Source organism: Pteropus medius, unplaced genomic scaffold (genome assembly GCF_902729225.1).
Source record: "Pteropus medius unplaced genomic scaffold, Ma_sr-lr_union100, whole genome shotgun sequence".
Lineage (NCBI taxonomy): Eukaryota > Metazoa > Chordata > Mammalia > Chiroptera > Pteropodidae > Pteropus > Pteropus medius.
This window is the reverse complement of record NW_024352947.1, coordinates 3891964-3914618: the sequence shown is the minus strand read 5'-3', so window position 1 is coordinate 3914618 and position 22655 is coordinate 3891964. Positions and strand designations below refer to the sequence as shown.

The window sequence follows — 22655 nt, the reverse complement described above, 5'->3', positions numbered from 1 at the left end:
ACAATCATCTAATCTAGACAATGTATTTGTATTAATGCACCTACTGTGCTAGTAGTGAAATAAACAATTAGAAAGGAGATATACACAGGACAAAAGGCTGTAATAATGAAATAATTTACCCTAATCCACGGATCATAAGCTTCTCTTCTTCTTTGCCCATCCTCACGCTCAGCAGAGAACGGATCTGACCGAGAGATGCCAGCAGGTTGATGGTGTCCTCCACAGAAACACTGTTTATAGTGTAGGTTTTTGGCAGGGCCCGGATCAGGCCCCCAATGCCATCATACTGTCGATGGAGCAACACGAACATGGCCCTCACCAGCTCAGGGTCTTCAATGACAGACTCTTGAGCCCATCGAACCATGGTGTCAGAGATCAGCTGCTGAAGGGTGGCTGCGGAGTCATTATTGGTGTTTTTTAAAAAGGAAACAATAAGAGAAGACAATTCAATTGCACATTGTATAACCCCAAATTTGCATCTACGCTTGTACCAGGATTTTTAGGAATATTCACTGAATAAAATAAATTTCACTTATTTATATGTACACACACACATCAATAAAGATGAGTTATAGTCATGTAAGAACAAAAATACACCAACTCTTCCTTAAGAACCTTTTTTATAATTAGAGAATTTTAGTTGTTTCAAAATTGCAGCCACTTTTTAAAATTACTGCTGGCAATCGACGGGGCGATCAGTACGAGTGGTCCCATTACTTTTACTTGCATTTTCTTGTTCCTTTATTTTCCTCTCAGAAGATCTGACATCCTATATCCTTATAATGTAAACAATGCTATGCATCCTCAGTCATGGGCATTCAAGGAGCTGTTTACCCAACCGTCTCCTCATCTGAGTCGTTTGCAATAGAGACCTCATGTAATTATATTTCTGTTTAAATCTGGATCCCCAACTGTCACTTAAAATGTCTTCGAAGAGATTTGACTGTGAAGCTATATTAAAGTAAAAAGTCATTCCATATATAGAGGATCACTTGCTGTGTAATGTATAATTCAGCACATTTAAAAGCAACAGAAATTCCTAACCTCTGAAAATAAATACTACAATTATCAAAGCTAAGTAGGGTTGATGTAACCAATTCAAACACAGCGAGGTACTTAATTTTTATCATCAATACACTGGCTGATTTTGAAAAGAAGCTCTTTAAACTGCTTTAGTCTATACATTATTTAAGGAAAAACAAAAACTACCAATTTTAACCAACTACAAAATTCAGATAAAATACTTCCACATATCTCAAAACCATGCTATTATTTTTAATAGGTGAAAATCATAAACTTGATAACAAAAAACGATTATAAGAAATGCTAAATTCTGATTTTGAAGTAGTCCTGAATCAAACTTGATGCTAAAGAATAAATTTAGAAGCAATTATATGAATAAAGCGTTTCCACTATAAGTTAATGAAAAAAAGTTTTTTTCGTGAGTTTATTATTATTTTTTCTTTCAGTAAAAGCTGTTAATAAACCAGCACTGCATCTGAGAATGAATGGAGTCTCAGGGGTGAGGTAGCGAGTAAATGGATCACCAAGACCTCCTTCCAACCCTTCTGGACGAGCATGTGCATCTGAGCCTCACTGCCCATGTGCTCACTTGGTTCCAAGGGTTATCAGCTATTACGCTTCAGTTAAACAGGCAGTGGATGAGCCAGAAACACCTAATACTTTAGAAGGTGTTTCAGAACCAAAATATAGTTACAGACAATATCTATGTGAACTTTAAGAAAAGGTTAACTTGATGCAAGAATATGTCAAAGTCAACTGCATGATATTTAGGTATGAAGGCTAAATTTTTCTCTTTTACTTTATCTTGAGAATCTCCAAACCAAAACCAAAACTTTCTGTGCTTTGGGCAGCCCGCCCACCCTTACGATGCCGCTGTCTCTTCACCTGTTCCTGCAAATACACTTTGCTGCTGCTGCTACTTCTGGAGGCTCCAGGCACCTACTTAAGAATCTGAATCTTGGAAGTTGCAAACTCAGTTCTCTCACTGGCTCATGTAATATAGTATACAGTAGTTCAAAGAATAAATAAGTCTTAGCAGTTGAATCACTTTGTCGTGCCCTTTCACTCTGCTTACAGGACTTCCTGGCGTCACGCTCAACTGGCTTTTCAGTTTGTTTCTTCTTCAGGTATGTCACCTTTTCTACCAGGGACAGCAGGCGTCCTTTAATTGTCAAATCGCTGTTTCCATCCAGAGACCCGTCCTCGCCCAGCTCAATTCCTAGTGTGAACAAAGCAAAGTGGAAAAAGAAAGGAAAAGAAAAACTTTAAGTACATTTAGGAAAAACAATTCTCAAGCTTTGCAACCTTTTCCATTAATAGTTGAAAGCAATGCCGCCAAGTCTAAAACATCAGACAACGCTGAGTAAGCGAGCTTGCCACAGCGCCCACAGCTAAGACTCACTCACTGGCCTCTCTTCCTCCTTTCTCTTTCTCCTCTGTGCCTGTGAGTTCGGGGGCCTCGGCAGTCAGCACCAAATACAAAACTGAACGCAGAGCAAAAGACTCTCTCAGGAGTCGGGATCGATTCTGCTACTTGGCTGGCCAGACATCTTTGATTGGGTACCATATGCCGAGGCCTGTAGTTCTGCTTGCCCAAAAGCCTTTGTCCCCCTTACTCACCTCCATAAATGCCAGCAGTATTTTAATGACTTGAGAGACAGGGAGAACAGGCATGATTAGGTATCCTGAACCAGGGGACGCTTTATGTCTGAAGCAATAATTCTACCATTTTAGAGTGTCCCCTTATTTACACTATATACATATGTGTTCTGTGTATATACACAGTGTAAAGAAATATAATGTGCATATATAGTCTGTGTATGTGTGTGTGTATTGTGTGTGTACATCATAACTTTCTGGCAGTCACTGAGTGGTTCTTTGTGCATAAACTGAGTTAATGTGCAAGGCAATGCTTTTATTCTCTTTATTAAAAACAATACCACTGTTGCTACACATGTCACTTAGGAAGTGGCGAGTCCCTTCTCCCTCCCTGGAACACAGACTTCGCCCACACCACTGCACGAAGGCAGTCGAGCCCCCGCCCAGAACGCGTCGTTAATTCCATCTTAAAAGTTCTTAGAACAAGAGAAGGGGCGAATTCCCTTCATAGACCTGGGCTACTGACATGTAATTCAATGCCCGATTTCCTCGGCCAGTCTTAAAAGGTGGCCCTGCCGTCAGTTTAAAGACAACTGTTTGGGACCAAATTTCTTTACATCAACCCAACACTGACCTCTCTGCCCAATGCACCTGGTTACAGTTCCCCACTGCCCTGCCCACGCCCCACCACCAAGGGAAAGAGGGAACAGAGAGGGAGAACGCTGGTCCAAATGCCGTGCTGATCCCCGCACCGCTGGCCCCCGACTTCCCACCAAGGTCAGTTAACCGCTTTACCGTAAGGATTCCCCGGCGTCGTGCTGCTGGAGAACCTGTTTACACACATACTTACTTTACGCCAGGACATGCACATACAGTAAGAGCTGCAGGTCGAGAAGACCTTACCACAATGTGCCATCAGATCTTCGTGAAAATCCAAGAGTTGGTCCCGGATTTCTTCAGGACACGGACATTCGCTTTTGTCATCCTTAAAATTAAGAAGCATATTGATCTGAAAATTTGGAACGAGAAAAAGGAAGAATGAGCATGAGAATGAGAGAAAAGTGGACTCAGGAACGACATAGCAAAGATCGTGAAAATCAAAGATGTTCAAAGCCTGTTTGTGTGTGCTCAGAAACTGGTCCCCAACGGAAGAAAAAGCACTATCTGTCACTCAACTCAACCAAGACCACAAAATAAATCAAATCATTCAAAGCTTAACATGATGCAAAACAGTTATGGGATTCGCTTCCTCTCTCGATTCCACAAGATATTAGACCCTCGTATATGCAGAGTTCTTAAATCAACTAAGATCTAAAATTAAAAATTATTTTATTTTGTTTCTCCTACACTTCCATTTCCATCTAATTTCTACATTTTATTGACTGATTTAAAGAACTTGTTTTGAGAAGTTCTTTAAACCATTGAGAAGGATACAGCAATAAAGAAATAAAAATCTAAATAAAATAAAAAAGCAATATAATAGATAACTATCTTTTGTTAATAGTTCAATTAAACAAACTGCAAGAAACTTTCTTCCACTTATTTTAGTTTTAGACACAATAATTTTACATTTATGAAGAAAAGAAAGGTCTGTTGCTGTTTCATAATTTTCCTTTAAGAAACAACTTTAGGTTTTCTTTCTTGAATTTTTTATGTGAATTTGTTTACCTTTTATTTTGAAAAAAAAAAAACTTGTAGATGCATATAATATTGTAAGAAACAATGCGATGAGACCCTATGTACCCTTCCCCAGTTTCTCCCAAAGGTAGCATCTTGCAAAACAGCAGTACAGCATCACAACCAGAATACCAACACTGATACAGTCAAAACACAGAACAATTCCATCACCCCAAGGACCTTCCTGCTACCCTCTGATATTCACACCCACTTCCCGCCTGCCTGCACCTCATCCCTGCTCCAGTCAACCACTAAACTGCTCTTCACCTATGTATTACTGTCATGTGAAGAACGTTATATGAATGAAATCATACAGTGTGTAAACACATATACAGTGTGCGTATGCGTACATATGTATATTCCCATACGACCCCTTAGCTGTCTGTCAGGTCTGCAATGATATTTCATTTCATTCCTGATATTGGTAATTTATGTCTTTTCTCTTTTTTCCTTTGTCATTTTTTTTGAGGTTTGTCAATTTTAATAACATTTTTAAATAACCAACTTTGGGATTCATTCTTTTTCAATTGTGCTATTTTCAGGTCCACTGGTTTCTGTCTGCCTCGATAGCTGTTACTGCCTTCTTTCTGGCTGCTTTGGGTTTATTCTGCTCTTTCCTTCCTAAATTCTTGTGATGGCAGCTTAGATCATTAATTTTAGTATTTTTCTCTTTTTAAACCTAAGTATTTCCCTCTCGGCATTTCTTTAACCAGTTTAATGTATTTTTCTTTCAGTTCATTGTATTTTTAAATTTCCTCTGAGACGTTCTCCTCAAATCATTGATTATTTAGAAGTGCATTGTTTAGTTTCTTCATTTTGGAAGATTTTTCTGTTACCTTTCTGTTGTTGATTTCTAATTTGCTCCCACTGTGGTCAGGAAAAAAACATTGTGCATGAAAAAAATCCAATTATTTTACATTTGTTGAGCTTTTTTAATTAATAACATTTTTTATTTTTCAGTTATAGTTGGTACACAGTACTATATTAGTTTCAGGTGTACAACATATATAGTGATAAGACATCTATGTAACTCACAAAATAACCACCCCAATAAATCCAGTGCCCCTCTGACGCCGTGCGTAGTTATTAAAATGCTTTTGGCTATATTCCTTATACTATACTTTATACCTAAATGACTATTTTGTAACTATCAATTTGTATTTCTTAACCCCTTTCCCACTATTCACCGACCCACTCAATCCTCCTCCCACCTGGTAACCCTCAAAATGTTCTGTTATCTATGTTTGTTTCTGTTTTTTGTTTGTTTATTTATTTTGTTCGTTAGATTCCATACGTATATGAAATCATATGGCATTTGTCTTTATCTGACTTACTCCTCTCAGCACAGTACCCTCTAAGTCCATTATGAAATATCGTTTTCCATCCCTTTACTTTCAGTCCATGTGTGTCTTTGAATCTGAAATGACTCTCTTGGCCACCATATCGTTTGATTGGAGCATTTAATTCTCTTTCATTTGAAGTACTCATTGACAGATATGTAGTTGTTGCCATTCTTTAGGCTTTTGATACGTATTTTCTCTCTTCTTAAAGAAGCCTCTCTGACATTTCCTGTAATACTGGCTTCATGGTGATGAACTCCTTTGGCTTTTTCTTGTCTGGGAAGCTCTTCATCTGTCCTTCGACTCTAAATGATAGCTGTGCTGAGTAGAGTAATCTTGGTTGTAAGTCCTGGGTTTTCATCACTTTGAATATTTTGTGCCTTCTGGCCTGCAAAGTTTCTGTTGAGAAGTCAGTTGACAGTCTTATGGCCATCCCCTTGAATGTGACTAACTGCTTTTCTCTTGCTGCTTTTAAGATTCTTTCATTGAATTTAACCTTTGGCCTTTGAATTATGATGTGTCTTGGCATGGGCCTCTTCGGGTTCACCTTGTTTGGGGTCCTCTGAACTTCCTGGGGTTGTATATTTATTTCCCTCACCAGGTTAGGGAAGTTTTCCATCATTATTTCTTCAAATAAGTTTTCAATTCCTTGCTCTCTCTCTTCTCCTTCTGGTGCCCCTATGATATGAATGTTGTTATGCTTCATGTTGCCCCAGAGGCTTCTTAAATTATCTTCACTTTTTTTGGATTCTTTCTTTTTGTTGCTGTTCTGTTTGGGTGCCCTCTCCTACCCCGTCCTCTATGCCACTGACTCAATCCTCCATTTCATTAACTCTGCTGATTCCCTCTAATGTACCCTTCAGCTCAGATATTATAGTCTTCATTTCTTACTGGCTTCCTAGTAGGTTTTTCATCTCCATTTTTATGTTTTTTATCTTTTTGTTAAAGTTCTCACTGAGTTCATATATTCATGTACTCTTACCCTAAGTTCACTGAGCATCTTTATGAAGTGTTTTGAACCCTGCGTCTGGTATATAGCTTGTCTCCATTTTGGTGAATTCCTTTTCTGGAGCTTTGTTATTATTTCATGTGGGACATGCTTCTTTGTCCCCCCATTTTGGCTGCCTCCCTGTGTCTGTTTCTATGTATTAGGTAGGGCTCCTAAGTCTCCCGGTCTTAGTAGAGTAGCCTTAGGTAGTAGGTGTGCTCTGGGCCCCTTGGCACAGACCTGGGATGGGTCTAGCTGCAGGCCAAGTTCAACTGCAGCCTGTGCACCTCCAGGGCCACCTGGTAAAGGTCACCAAGCAATTCACATGTGGTTGGCACCCGTGCTGGGCTTATAGGTGTTTTGAGGGGACAAGTCAGAAATAGAGGTTTGCTGCCACTACTGCAGGACTTGGGGCTGCTCAGCAAGAGGTACAGGGAACACCGAGGCCAGATGCTGTTTCTTTGGGATTTTTGAGCCTTTGAGAGATTTTATGAAAGTTCTCAGCAGGAACCAGGACAGCCTATTTGTATAGAACAAGTCACTGAAGCGGCTTGGGGGGCCTACCTCCTGGGAAAGGTGGGGCCTCAGGGAATACCCTGGGCAGAGCGACCTGTGTTACCCAGGATGATGGCACCTGTGTCTGCAGGAGGGTTAGGAACAATGGCTTCTGCCTGCACCTGTGACCGGGGGCCAGTGGCCCCTCCAACCTTCGCCTGGAAGCCCACGGTCAGCACCTCCCTGCGTGTCCCTGGGGCTGGAGCTCAGAGCAAGTGCATCCAGGCGGCAAGTCCACACAGGCCCTTTGAGAGGAAGGTCTCCGCCCCCCACTGCCACACGTGTCACCCAGCGAAACGTCACCAGTTCTCACAGCTTCAGGTGGCAGCAACTTCTCTCTCCAGCAATGGCCCCGGGGCCCAGAGCCCGGTGTGCAGCAGGACCCCTCGCTCTTCGGGAATTTATGATATAACTGTGCAATGACAAAACCCAAAGTAAAAAGGAATAATTTTCAACACATTCTTGTACCTGTTCTTGAGGTGGTGACCTAAATTCCCTCGTTTTCCTGGCTGTGAGTGCAGCCGACATGTTCAAGGCTTGCATAACTTCATTGTATCGGAAGCGCTGGTTGTCTTGGAGCTTAGCTACGAAGTTATCCGAAAAGGCCACGATGGCTTCTATCCGGTGCCGGACCTGGCAGTCACAGAGGTACTGGAGCAGCAGGCACATCTAAGACGACAATTCAGAAGACACTAACTTTAATTCCTGCATCTTGACATAGTTAATGGACATCAAAATCAGCGGCAGGGATGCCTAGCAGCCAATCCTTCTCCCTCGCGAACAAAACCCGGCCTTTGTGCAGGGAGCCCCAGGGAATGGAATAGAATTTGCCTAAGCCGAAATGACAGATGCAGGTCCCATTGGTGGACACTCACTGCACCAGTCAATGAGATATATAAGGGGAAGTCTGCCCGGGGTCTTCTGAGAAAAGTTTTCCATCATTAAGAACAGGTGACTAAAACACCCTCTTCTCAAAATGAGTGTTACTGGGTCAAGGACACAATCACTGCAGGAAGACAAGGTAACACACCTTAGGACGGGAACCAAAGACTGAAGGTCACAGAAGGATATTAAGATCTGTGTTTCTGATGACATCACTGAGCTACTATACCAATTCTAGAACTGTCTGCCTCTGGACTTCACATGTAATTAAGTGGTTTTGCTGCTTATTCACTAAATGGCTAGCTGGGTATTCTCCTACACAAAGGCCAAAGGCTTTTTAACTAATACAGTAAGTTGGTATAAACATGCCCAAGTTTAGGAAAACCTCTAAATACACTTAGTACCAACTGTGATATAAATACAAGGCAGTGTTAAAAAGGACTTTAAAACCCTGCGTGTCACCATCCACAGAAGGCGCATTTCTGTCGATGCTGGCTCTGAGGCAGCCCTGGTGTCTGTCCCCACGTCCTCCGTCTCCTTCGTCCCACGCTAGTGGAAGCACTGTCCCCTTGGATCTGCGCTTGTGTGACAGCCTGCCGACTCAGTGGGCACTGGGCCACCCTCCCTTTCCTTGTCTGTTTTCCTCACAGCAGCTACACGGAGATTTTTAGAATAAAATTCTCCTGCTAACATTCTGCAGTCACTTTAATTCAACTTAGTCTAAAACTCAAAATCCATAATCTGAGTGGTTTTAGAAAACAGCTGAATTCTGTATGACCTGCCCTATGCTTGCCTTACCCTCTCTCCTCAGCTCATTCAGCTGCGGCCACATGTCCTTGTCCTGCTTCCAAACCTTGCGGTGCCACGTGCTCGGAGTGAGAAGCTCCTAGAACACTCTTCCCGCTCGCTCCCCACACCAGCTGAGCGCCAGCTCAGCAGTGACCTCAACTTAGAGAGGCCTCCCCTCACCTCCCTGGGAGCAGCCCAGTCTAAATGTTCTTTCTTCGAGTAATCCATTCTACTTTTTCAGATTACTTAATGTAATTAGCAGTGAAACATTTTAAAAGAAATGAATCAGTAAGTGTCTTATTTCCCCTGGACTGTGAGCTTCACCAAAGCAGGGCCCACACCTGTCCCCTCCCCCATGTGCCTGGTTCAGGAACCTGACTGAGGAATGCAGAGCTAAGCAGGAGCCAACGATGAAAACATAAAGGCCCAAAGGACCAAAGAGGCTGAAGAAAGGGTCCTCAGATATCTTGAGCACGAAGACAGGCCAGTTCTTCAGGAACACATGCAGGAAGGGGCAGCAATGTCTGCCTCTGAGAACGGTCACTGCTGCAGCCCAGGGTGGACGCGCAGGCAGGGGCAGGAAGGGCCTGGATGCCACGCATCCCAACAAAAGGTGCATGTGCAGAAACGAGACACACGGGAATGGCTAATGCGTCGGAGGGAGAAGAGCTGGCAGGACAGAGGCCACCCCCTAAGCTCCTTTCACACACACAGACACACAAGCAAACACCAATAAAGACACGCACACATCCACCGTACATATACGCACATCTACACGCGCACATGCAAGCACACACACAAATACACACATGCACACATACACATATGCATATACATAAACATACATTCACACACATACACACAAATATACATACACACAGAGAAACACAGCGACAGGCCACACTAGCAGACGTGTATGACACAGACATACTTGGCCGAGGAAATCACCTAGACAAATACACTAAACTTATCTTTTATTAAATAGCCAACTGACTCAATTGGGAAATTTATTAATTCCATTCCAAATGTAAGAAAATTAGATTGGCGGGTCCCAAAACAACGGGACGTCAGTTACTTCTACGGACAGCTCAACTACCACTACGCAGGCGCACATGCGCACCAACTGCTGTTGGTGCCCTGGCCCTGCGCCATCCCGAGCTCTGCGCCCCCACCCCCGCCCCCGGGCCCCGCTCACCTGCAGCTTTACGGGCTCCGGCAGCTTCATCTGCAGCAGCCCCTCCGCCGCGTCCCCACGCGCGCCCTCGGGCCTGGCGTCGTCGGCGCGCGGCTCCCCGGGCCGCGCCTGGCACTCCTCCTCCGGGGTGGCCTCCGTGAAGACCCGGGGCTCGATCAGCTGCAGGATGTGCTTCAGGTCCTCGCCGTGGAAGACGCCCATGATGAGCAGCGTGTAGAAGAGCTTGATGAGCGGCACGAAGAGGAACTCGGTGGTGCCCCCGACCGGGTCCCGCGCGCGCAGACCGCCCTCTCGCACCGCCTCGGTCAGCATCTGCATGGTCTTGGCCTTGAGCGTGTCCAGCGGGAACTCGGGGCTGTCCTGGTAGCAGTCGTGGTTGACGCGCACGAAGCTGGGCGAGGAGAAGCGCATGCGCGGGCGCAGCGAGGTGCTGAGGCCGATGCCCGGCAGCCCGTGCTCCTTGTGCTCGTCCGGGAAGAGCGTGATGCTCTTGGTCTCCTCGGTCATGGGCACGATGAACTCGCTGTTCATCATGAGCCGCGCGGTGGCGTAGGCGCTCAGGTGGATGTCGATGAGCAGGTCGTAGTAGCCGGCGCGCAGCAGGCCCGGCATGTACTTGCTCTCGATGGCGTAGAGCAGCTGCGGCGCGTCCACGTGGCTGCAGAGCGCGTGCGCCACGCGGTGGTTGCCCAGCGCGCACACGGCCGAGTAGAGGCGCAGCGTGTGGTGGTGGAAGCGCAGCAGCTCCTCCTGCTCCGTCAGCTCCAGGATGTCCACGGACCTGCGGGCGGGAGGCGGCCCGGTCACGCGCCCTCGCCGCGGGGCGTCGGGAGCGCGCGGGCGCGGGCGCGGACGCCGGCTTCCTGCTCGTCCTGTCCGTGGCGTTTCGCGGTAGCACAGCTTGTTTAAAACCCACTTCGACATGTTTTACGAGTTTCTTCCATACAGCATTCTAGGTTGAAACTTCCCACCACTCACCACTCGTGCTCAGGCTCCCTTCAGCGTTGCGGGCACCCCTTTCAGACACTTGGGTCAGAATCTGAAGCAGGGGACACCCCTCCCTTCCGAGTGCGGCACTCCTAGGAAAACCCTGAGCCTCCTTCCCACCTTGGCTGACTAGGTTCCAGAAGCAAGAAGATCTTGCCTTAGATTCAGGAGTCGGCGCGCTGCCCTTGTCTCTGGCCTATGACTAGCCACCCGTCTAACCAGTCGGAAGTAGGTGACGGGCTCATGTCTCCCACATAATTTACCTTCTAACGTCCTTCCCAGACACGCACATAGGCCAGTGCCTCCCTGGTTTCCACCGGGTGAGTGCCTGCCGCTCAGGAAGCAAACCCTACGGTGACATTTTCACCTTAGAAAATCTCTGAGACGACACCAGATTCCCACCTAGTTCGGGTCGTTTTGTTTCTTGCACATAGCAGGCCCTTTCGACACATAAAACCTCAAAACTATGGCCGGAATGTGCCTAAAGTCTTTCCTTTTAGGATGGAGCCCATTTTAAGAACACATTCTTTTTATCAAATTCCTTTACGCGTGCTAATTTTTCTAAACTAGTTAAATTATACAGACTGTTCATGGGTGACACTGTGCTCATGATCGCGGGAATCTCATTTATCTAGAAAGGCACCCTTGGTGAGACTGTAATGGAAGTTCATCAGAACAGGGGATTATTATATATTTATTCATATCGATATCCACACCCAGCACCCAGCCTAGTGCACAGTAGGTACTGAGCGATTATTAGTGATTATTTATTGTTAAGCTTTGTCACTACCCTAGGTAGTCTATTATCCTGTTCATGCCTATCCTCTGTCCCTATGCTTTCCACGTCACAGGTACTGTACAGAAAGCCATCGTGGCTTGATGGTACAGAATTTGTCCAGACCCCACCTCCTAACACTCAGAAGCTTCCTGCATTATAAAGCCACCCCGTGCAGCACCTGGCTTCCTAGGAAACCATACAGCTGCTGGGCCCCGCTGCCAGCACCCAGTTCCTGGAAAGGGGTAACTGAGCAAGTCTCTCCCTCAGTGTGTGGTGGAGGATGATTGCCAGGTCTCAGCCGGGATCTTGGACCTCCCGGGAAGACTATGATCCCACCCCTCGGCCAGAATGGCAGTCACACGCGTGAACATGCGCACTGCCGCAGCGCAGGATCTGCGTTCGAGGTTCCCACGGAGAGCACACTCGGTCTACCGGCTCCTCGCTCACAGAACGTCAGAGGCAGCACATAGGGACCCCACAGTCTACCCTGTTGCTGTCACTCCCAACCCACCGCCCGTTATTCACCTGATGATACCTGTTATTTCCTCTCCCCCTATTACAACAGTCTTTCAAGGTAAGGGTCATATCTGCTTTGTTCACCTTTTTGCACCTGATGCCAGGAGCACTGTGGGTACTAGTACATGTCTGAGGAATGGATGAACAAGAGAATTCTGCAGGATTTGTAGCCTAAATCCTATCACTTTACACTTAGCTCAAGGCAAACAAAAGCACATACCTCAAGTAATTTAGCTTGTCTCCCGCACCAACCCTCGTGGTCATAGGGGTGAACTCTGGCTTTAATAGGAGGACGGCAAAAGAAATAGCTCACTATTTTATCTGTCGGAAGGACAATGTCAAATATAAGCACCTTCTTAGCACCTGCTGTGGATCACATGTGTCAGTAAATAATCTTCCTCTTCCCCGCAGATGGGGACCCTTACCTGCCCTGCTTACTTTGGGTTTGATTGTATGACTGGCTTTGGACAATAAAATCTAAGTGGAGATGATACCTGCCACAAATGAAAAGAAACTCTTAGGGGCCTGAGGTGTCTTCGCCCTCCTGGACATCGTCGTTGGCCCTGGACACTGTGTGTCCCAGATCAGGGCTGCCTGTCGCTAGGGTCTCAAACCCACGGTCCATCCCCGCCTGGGGCAGAGCTGCAGTGGGCCGCCTCACGTAACACCAGCCAGAAGTGTGTTTGCAGCCACTAAGATTTGGGGTTGTTATTGCAGTAAAAATTAACACAACTCACACTCTGAAGCACTGCACACTGGTAATATGCAGTGAGCAATACAGATACAATTCGTGCTCGAAGGGAGCTCACTCTCCAGTTGCGGAGGGAAACCACCAGAAAAGCAAATTATGAACCATGATATGTGCCATGAAAACAGAGGCCTGACGCACATCTACTACCATCCCAAAGTTTTAAATATGATTTGCCATGTTACGGGGACACGAGAGGAAGATTCTACTCACCTATAGCTGGCACTTCCCTTTTGGAATCAATTCTGAAACTCATCAGATTGTCCTTTGGCTTTGAGGAAGCATGAGACCCATGGGGGACGTGGCTTTACCGACCACGCAGAGCCGTGTGGAATGAACGACTGTCACCAGCCGTACCTCACTTTGTTTCTTGCCTATCCTTACCTTCTCTGCAACCTGACTCCAATGACACATTTTTATGATTTGCATTTTCTATATTTTTGGAAACTGATTCAAATTCTCTATGGTTTATAGTAAGAGTTTAAATTTTCCACTCATTTGTCACAGGTAATTAATATAAGTTATAAATTACTAGGATGGGAGCATATTTTGGACTATGCTTGTGGAATGATGACATTAAATTACGATCTTAAAATTCTCTGCCAAGAAACAAGAAAATATTTCCCCTCACAAAGAAAAATTCCTTCACAAATGTTGTTTCTTTGGGTTGTTGAGTAATTTCTTTAAAACGTTGTAAGATGTAAATTTCCACTAAAACTCTTCGCCCATAAGACGAGAAGGCAATTAAAATAAAATCCAATCATCTAAACATTATAAATGATATATCATTCTAATTACTTCGCTTAAAATATATAAATAAATATGTAATACACGAAAAAATTCACCTGCCCAGATTTCCTAAGCCCTCAACTTATTTTCACAACCGTCCTTCATTCACGTCTCGGGGTCTCACTTTTTCTCATCTGTCAGATGCGGCTGTGCGCAGTGAACTCATTCCGTCTGCAACCCCTGCGCCCCTGCGCCCCTGCGCCCCCGCGTCACTCTAAGGCGCGAATCAGCGGCGGGGGCACCTGCCTGGGCTCCCCGGCCGTGGCCATGAAGGAAACCGCGGGCGGAAGGAGACAGTTCGCCACCGCGTGGCCTCCTCCACCACGGCACAGAGATTTCGTTTCAGTAACAAAGTGGCTGAGGAACAGGTTTACACTTGGAACGTACGAGATGGCGTCGCCGTCGCCACGAGCCGTGACACGTGTTTTAGCCTCGTTGTGTGTCCCCCCCGCCCCCCGCCGCCCCGCCACCCCCGGACAGCGGTCTCGCTGAGTGTCCCCGACCGACGGCGCGGGGCAGACCTGTTCTCCTCCGGGATGTGCAGGGACATGAACTGCAGGGGGTCCACGCACTGCACCAGCCAGCCCTGGCGCTCGCTGACCCGCGACACGTCCACCTTCAGGAACTGGTTGGGCATCCTGCTCCACAGCACGTGCGACAGGAACTGCACGTGCAGGCGCGGCGGGCACTGCGGCACGGGGTTCCTGTGCTCGCTCTTGAACAGCCCCGCGGACAGCGGCATCACGTTCTGGGGGGCAGAAGGAGAGGCGTTGGTCAGGCTCCCGGGGGCGCGGCCACCCGAGTTCTGCCCGGGGAAGGGGCAGGGGAGGCGAGAGATGCTGCACAGCGGCGCCGTCAACACGAGAAGTAAGGAAAGCCCGGGAGGAGGCCCTGAGAGGACGGGCGGAGAAAACGCCGTGGGCGCAGGTGTGGGGACCGCAGGCCCCACACCCCGGCACACCGAGAATGCAAGCGCAGCCAAGTGCGACCCATGGCCGGCGTCTCATCACCAAGCCGGCCCGCGGGGACACGCGGCAAGTCTGCAGCTACGCCCAGGGCCAAACGTCCTGAATCAGAGGTCGTTCCCATTTCTCTCTGTCCTTTGTCACCCACTCGTCCATAAACCACACACTCGCTCACCATCAGCTTTGCCAAGTTTCAGTACCCAGCAGTACACCAGAGACGACAGCACGGAGCTGACCGTCATCAGCTGACATGACAGCACGGAGCTGACCGTCATCAGCTGACACGCTCCGTTCCTCCCCACCTTCCTGTCCACCAGCGCACGTCTTCAGCCACCTGATTCCTTCAGGCCGGTCTCAGGAGAGCGAGGTCTCCAGCTGCCAAAGCCTCCTCGTCCGCTGTGATCACGACACCACCCGCCCCCTTCTGAACCTAAACGCCACGGTCCCATCCCCCGCTGCGCTCGGGCTGCTCTGCGGCCTTCGGCACACAGCCTCTCCCTCCCGCTCCTTCCTGTCCCGTCTGCGACTGGGGGAGCCGCGCACCATCTTAGAGACTGGAAACAAAACAGACAAAATGCCCTCGCAGAGCTCCCATGTTTTCAATCGGAGACATAAACACAATCGTTAAGTAGATTAAACAGTCTGCTAGAAAGGAGGCCATGGGGGAACTAACAAACACGGGCGGGAACCAGAACGCAGGGCGGCCATAAGGAACAGCATGGTCAGAACAGGTGTCACTGAGGTGACAGTTAAGGAAAGACCCAAAGGAGCGGAACGTCGTGCATATGGGTGGGTGGCGGGGGCGGGGGGGAGATTTCCACGCAGAGGGAACGGTCAGCGCAAAGGACCTGAGGAGGAAGCCTGCCCGCCGCGCCTCAGGGGCCGACGTGCAGTGACAGAGCAGAGAGCTGGGGAGATGGGGTCGGAGTCGGGATGCCAGGCCGTTTAGGGCCCGAGAGCCATTAGGACACCTCGGAGGGATACTCTCCGGGGAACGAGGAGGCTGGGTTTCAGGCAGTGGCACGGCACTGACTGATATTTTAAGGTAGCGACAGTCACTCAGATTGTTGAAGGAAAAACAGATGGGCAAGGGTGCATCGCGGAAGCCCAGGAGGCAGCCCGAGGAACCCGAGGGTGACGGGCGGTGTGGCAGGCGGCGGGGGCGTGGCGGGCGGTCAGAGGGTGGAGGATTTGCTGGCGGATGGAACCAGGGCTCCAAATGGAAAGGAGGGGCGTCGGGGATGACTCGAGGTTTGGGGCCTGAGCAACCGGATCTGCTATTAAATGACCTGGAGTATGTAGCTCATCAGGTCGGGAGGAGGGGCGAGTGACAGTCAGGCAGTCCAGGTCTGAACACATTCGGTCTGCCATACCTGTAAAACCCCGAAATAAAAATGTCGGACAAACCAATATACGCGTTGGAGTTCTGAGAAACTACCAGTTTTGTCAAATTAAAAAAAAAAAAATCATCTAAACTTGCTGCCCCCTTTCTCGTACTTTCCATCTTGAATTCACTATAACAAAGACTTTCCCACCATTCTGCAGTCTTCTGGCAAGGCCCCTGAAGCCCTTCTGTAATGGGTTCCTTTAGCCCGTATGGCACCGGCCTTTCTGGGGTGGTTGGGAACCTCACTTACGAAGGCAGGAACTGAGCTCACGTGGTTTCAAACATGTCCAAGGTCGCCGAGCCAGCCTGGTAGAACTGTCTACTGCATCCGCCCTGGTGTGTGCCTGGCATCTCCACGTCCACAACTGCAAAATGTACCCGATTCCTTTCTCCGACTTTCAACTAGCTCTTCTCCCTGGGATCGCATGAGCATCCCCTCATCGTCCACACTGGATATTTTAAAGTAACCCTCGATTCTTCATTCTCCTTGAGCACCTGAATCCAATTCATCGACAAATCTCATTAGTCCAATTCACTATCAAATTCTATTAATTTCTCCTCTAAAACGCCTTCACCGTCTCCCCACGACGGGTTTCCGGGCTCTCCTCACTTCGCCCCACGCAGATGGCACCACGCTGGCGGTGCCGACTTGTCACTGCCTGTTCTCGTTTGTGAGAGCAGGTGTTTTTCCCCATTGACCATTAATATATTCTCCCAAACGGTTTGATTATACTCAATCCCCTGCGTCACATTTTTGTGGGTGGCCGCTGTCTACATAATAGGTGCTAACTTCTTAGCGTTCAAGGCCTTTCAACTTGAATCTGGCCCACGTCTACCCACATTCCTCTGTGGCCCCATCCGGAAGGCGTCCCTTGTTACAGACACGTTGAATTCCTTAGCCTGCAGCCCTTTCGTGCTTACGGATTTTTGCTTTCTCTCATCTTCTGTCAAGACGCCCCCTCCTGGTCCACGCACCCCGACGTCTCCTGTTCCACAGTTAAGACTCAACACAAACGTCTCCTCTTCTTTTAGCTTTATGTGATCCACCGCGCCCCACCCACTTAGCGGTGCCGTCGCCCGTGCTCCCGACGCTCCGTGCGGTGCCGTCGCCCGTGCTCCCGACGCTCCGTGCGGTGCCGTCGCCCGTGCTCCCGACGCTCCGTGCGGTGCCGTTGCCCGTGCTCCCGACGCTCCGTGCGCGCCTCTGTCCTCACACTTCCACAGTGCGGCTCAGCCTCACCGCTTCTGGCCCGTGAGCTCAGTGATCACTGAGCTGTATGTAACTTAGCATTTTTTTTGTTCTGCATAAGCCTCGTTTTACTGGCAATGATATTTATGATGACTAAAGAGAAGCCCTTTCCAATTAATTATGCTCCCCCAGTGACCTGAAAGTGATTATAGAATCTTCAAGCAAGGCTTTCTTTTAAAAAACAATTGATATGATTAATGGCAGTACTAAGAAAATATTGGATTTACGTATGAAGAAGTAAATGTTATTCTCTGATAGAAAACAACCCAATTATAATAACCAAAATGAGTCTCTCTTACCTTAATCCTTCCCAACTCAAACTGAAAAACATTGGGACTTGTAGCTTGTGCAAAAACCGCAGGAAATAATTTGGTGCTCGGCTCCACCTTAAAGAAACCAATGAATTGGATACTATTAGTACAGGAACCAAAAACGTATTTTCTTCCCAACAACTAAAGAACGCCCGCGGAGGGCCAGAGAGTTCTCCTTTCTCTCACACGGGCACCGTCTCTTGGTAATTATTTGGAGCGCTGCGTTTCGCTACCACACGGACATTTCCTGAAGGAGGCACTGTTTGCTCTGAAGGCTTTAGGGCACAGTTACTATTCAGACAAAGTAAAAGCACATAGTCAAGCCACGTTCGTTTTCATTTTTTTCTAATTCACTTTCTAATCTTACAAAACGTGTTTTCCTCTAACGGGTAAGAAGGTCTCCCTCTGCGTGACCGGTACCTGGTAGTACGTGCTCAGCTCCTTGCCATTGGCCGTGAACGTGAGCAGCCCGCTGGCCGCGTCCACCACGCAGCCGATCTCCAGCCCGTTGTTGCCGCGTCCTTGCCCGGGGCTCATGCTCTCGCCTGCACACACCATGTAGCAGTTGCTGCGTTTGATGCTGAATTTCAAAAAAAAACATGTTTATCTTTGTACAACCGCAGATGTAATAGGAAGCATGGATATCTTGCAAACTACACCTAAATTATGCTGCGCAAGCAACAAGCTCATGCTGTGATGGGGGTGCACATGGCCCGAGTCTGTGACTCTGAGCGAAACTTCGCTGACTTCAGTGGACACTCTGACTCAGGTCTCACGTGTCCCTAAATTCGTACCTGGTGGAGACGGGCCAACGAGTTGGAACCAAGTAAGAACTGACCTGCGTCTTCACTCCAAGAACTCAAACCAAACTGGCCCTTCTTCTGCGGTTCAAAGAAGTTTAACTATTTAATAATCATCCAAATCTGTAATTTTCATTCTCATAATCTTTTCTTTAACCACTTGTTCTGAGTTGAGAAACATTCGTTTCAAAACCCTATTCATGTCCTTAGGCAGATTCTCCGTGAGCCATCAGTGATTCGATATGTTTAAATGTTGGCTAAAAAGATGCCCCTTTATGGACATTCGCCAGCGATCTGTTATGAGAGGCGGGCTTTGCCAGAACAGACCCAGAACCAGTGGTGCTGACGAAGGAGCCCCGCCTGAGCTTCACCCTCGCTAAGGCCTTCCGCAGAGATGACGGCACTTAGCTTACTCCCGCTTTCTCTGACACTCTACAGCAAATATACTCATGAGACCAAAAAAAAAAAAAAAAAGGCCAAAGGTAGGCAAAGAACAAGAAGGTGAGGTGGTCAGCTTCTGAATAATCCGAAGCCGGCTGTGTTTCTTTGCTCCACTTATGTAAGATTCAACAACCCCTCCCTAGGATTCGTTCCTACACCGAAATCATCTATCCGGTAGCCCATCCCTCTATGAGTTATTTCCTTACGTTGTCACCTTCTCTGAAAGTCAGATCTGTCCCCCCAAGAAGATTCCTGGAGAAAGGCGGCTGGGGGCCCCCATACTGACGAGAAGCATTCTTCACTGGGGATTTTTGCCAGGCCCACCGTCTCAAGGGCTAAGTTCAAGTGTAAAATCTGAAGGCAGGAGAGTGAGCTTTCCGGTCACCAAAAATGAGGTGCAGGTATAAAAGAAAAGCAACGTATGGAGGACTACTTCTACGAGACCTGTCGCAGCAGGCCAGAGAGGATGCATGGGCACAAAAGGTGGATGCGAATGGTCAGATCTTCTCTTGTCTAATTCTGCAAGGAAGATGGCTTTCTTCGCTTTTTTGAAGGTTTGGCTTGAGTTTGGTTTGTTTTACAAATGAAAAAGGGATGGTACAGAAAGTGTAACTGACTTACCCAAAGCCACACAGCGAGTCAATGGCCAAGCTGGGGAAAGAACCCACTGTCCTCAGTCTGAGTACAAATGCGTCCGCTTGGTGTAAACCCATCACGTCCTCACACTGTCTCCCACCACGTAACCAGCTCCCGAGACACGCACCAGACCACACGCAAACTCCCTCACCTCGCCCGTCCTCATCCCGAACGCAGAGGCTGAGCGTCCCGAGCTGCGTGTCACGCACGATGGCGCCTGGACGAGTATGTGATTATTACCCAAAAAGACGCACTGCTCTGACTGTATAACGGTTTTCACTTTTACTATATTCAGACTCCTTACTGGCTTGTATGAGCAACACAAAGGACAATGGCAGTAAGGGTTTGAGTATATTGTCCCTCTAAGTAGAAATATTATGCTGGGCATGAACTCCAAGAAAAAAATTCCTGAGTTTATCGACACTTTCATCAGATGTCATTTATGTAAAAAAAAAAGAAAGAAAGAAAGAAAAAAAACTGAGAAAAACTGACCTTTCGTGCACTTTTCCTTTTTCGTCGCCCAGAGTAACGGTTACTGTGCGAACTCTGTCCAAGTCGAAGCCCGTGTCATACTGGTGGAAGTCGGACGTGATCCAGCCCACCCAGACGCTGGCCGGCTCTTGTCCAGGAAAGATTCTCACTGAGTAATAGTACTGTCAAGGCAGCGAGACCAGGGGTTGGCAAAGGAAAAGGGAACACACTTCCGACTGGCAACGTCTTTGAATTGCCGAGGGATACATTTATTTCTTTGTTTAAAATCACTGGGCCTAATTAAAATGTTACAGGCACCAAGGACTGACGCTGCAAAGTAAGAAAAATCTTAAAACAGAGATCTTGAACCAAATCAGAAATAATAGGGAAAAGAGAGAAGACTCTACCTGAGCGAGCATGCTAAATGATTTGAGGCCTTTTATACTCCCAAGTGTGTATGTACGTATGTTGTGTGTACGCACGTAACATGTATACCGTATGTACGTGTACACCGACAGTTTATTTTTGAGTTAAAATCATCAACTATTAGCCAGTTAAGCTTCTGTGCTAACCTATGCTGGAGGTTTGTACCTGTCGCCCACCTTCGAATATACTTTGTCTTCCCTGTTGCTAATGTGTAATATTTCCCCAACTTAAACTTAATTTGAAATAGCTCAGATGTAATAGGGGAAAACCAAGTTTAAACACGGAGGCGCTCCAACGGGAACACAACTATGTGCATTTTAGGAAAAGTTGTCTTGAAACTTTTAAATGGCAGACAGCAAACTTGATTTCTAACAAGTATAATGAATGATCTTCTTTTAGACATACCACTAAGGTAAAGGAAATTCTATATATCTGTAAAATTTAAGTCACGAGTTCAAATTTTTTCAAGAAACGGGACAGTAAAATCAGGATTAAGGGTGCCGTTAAGGACATTTTTCCTAACATAACTCTTATTTTACGATACGCATCAAAATACACATACATTTTTCAACGTTTTAGTCCCCAAAATGTAAGAAAAGAATTATTTTAAAAACAAATGTGCTGAATAGGATGATCACACTGAACTCTGGGAAATGCGACGCACAACAGGAGACAAACGGAAATAAAGGGCAGAACGCCCGCCTACCGTGGACGTCTGCATCAGGCAGTCGTGGTCGTCCCGGTCCCCCGCGAGGACGTCCTCCGTGAGCCTCGCGGAGTGGCTTGTGCTGTAATCTGGCTTCGTTCTCCTCAGCAAAAACCTGAAAGATGTTCCAGGACTAGGAGTTAGCAAGACCGAAAGTCCTGCCTGCCTCGAACATGAGCCTACAATCAGCTTAGGAGAGCGGTTCCCACCGGGGTGATTTTACTCCCCAGGGGACATCTGGCGACTTCTGGAGATATTCTGGGCTGTCACGGCTGGATGGGGCGGCGCTGGCTTCCAGTGGGTGGAGGCCAAGGGTGCTGCTAAACATCTTTTGATGCGCAGGGCCGACTCTCACAGCAAATAACCACCTAGCCCAGGGTACCAATCATGCCGGGCTGGAGATTCAGACCGGGTGAAAGGAAGAATGCTAAAATAAGCTGCCTTCTTGCCCATAAAAAACACTATTTAGAGAAAATAATGTTTAATTTTCAACCATGAATGTAAATACAGACATCTTCAAAAACTAACTTTTGGAAGAAAATACTTGCAAAGCACTATATCTGATAAGGGACTGATATCCAGAATATATAAAGAACCCCTCAACTCAACAACAAAAAAAGCTAATAATCCGATCCAAAACCGGGCAAAGACTTTAAAAAGACATTTTTCCAAAGATGATCTAAAAGTGACCAGTAAGCATGTGAAAAAGGTGCTCGCTAGCACTGATGATCAGGGAAATGCGAATCAAACCATCGTGAGCGATCACTTGGCGCCGGGCGGAATGGCTACTATTAAAACAACAGAGAGCAGTGAGAGTTAACAAGGATGTGAAGAACTCGGAACCCTCGTACGGTGGTGGTGAGATTATGAAACGGGGCAACTGCGGTGAAAAAATATGAGAGTTCCTCAAAAACTTGAAAGTGGGACTGCCAGCAACCCGATTCCCGGGTACACAACCACAATACCCCGAAGCTGGGCCTCGGGAAGGTGTACGCACAGCCGTGCCCACAGCAGCACTACTCACAACATCCAAGACCACATCCAAAATGTGGTCCATACACACAACGGGACAGTACTCGGCCTGACACAGGCTGCTACATATTCGAACCTTGAGGACATGCCACTAAGTAACATGTCAGTTGCAAAAAAAAAAAAGACAAATAATGTATAATTCCACTTGTAAGAGGTACGAGAGGAGTCAAACTCAGAGAGACAGGAAGCAGAAGGGTGGTTACCAGGGCCTGGGGGAGGGAGAAGGAAGGGTTGTTTAAAGGGGACAGTTTCAGTGTTGCAAGATGAAAAAGTTCCGAAGATGGACGCACGACCGTGTTAACACCCCTAACGCTGGTGGCCACTTAACTGTGCCGTATGCTTAAAAATTTTAAGGACACTTAAAA

General features: G+C 47.2%; 1 protein-coding gene across 1 annotated transcript in view; it reads right to left on the bottom strand.

Moving 5' to 3' along the window:
• RYR2 (ryanodine receptor 2) overlaps window positions 1-22655 on the bottom strand; it is a 535670-nt gene that overhangs the window by 164277 nt on the left and 348738 nt on the right. The window contains exons 31-40 of the mRNA XM_039850351.1: window positions 21259-21373; window positions 20148-20308; window positions 18199-18358; window positions 17767-17853; window positions 14388-14614; window positions 10049-10829; window positions 7651-7851; window positions 3526-3631; window positions 2099-2242; window positions 120-393 (exon numbers count right to left, since the gene is read on the bottom strand). Coding sequence (XP_039706285.1) covers window positions 120-393; window positions 2099-2242; window positions 3526-3631; window positions 7651-7851; window positions 10049-10829; window positions 14388-14614; window positions 17767-17853; window positions 18199-18358; window positions 20148-20308; window positions 21259-21373 — 2256 coding nt within the window. The remainder of the gene's footprint in view (window positions 1-119; window positions 394-2098; window positions 2243-3525; window positions 3632-7650; window positions 7852-10048; window positions 10830-14387; window positions 14615-17766; window positions 17854-18198; window positions 18359-20147; window positions 20309-21258; window positions 21374-22655) is intronic.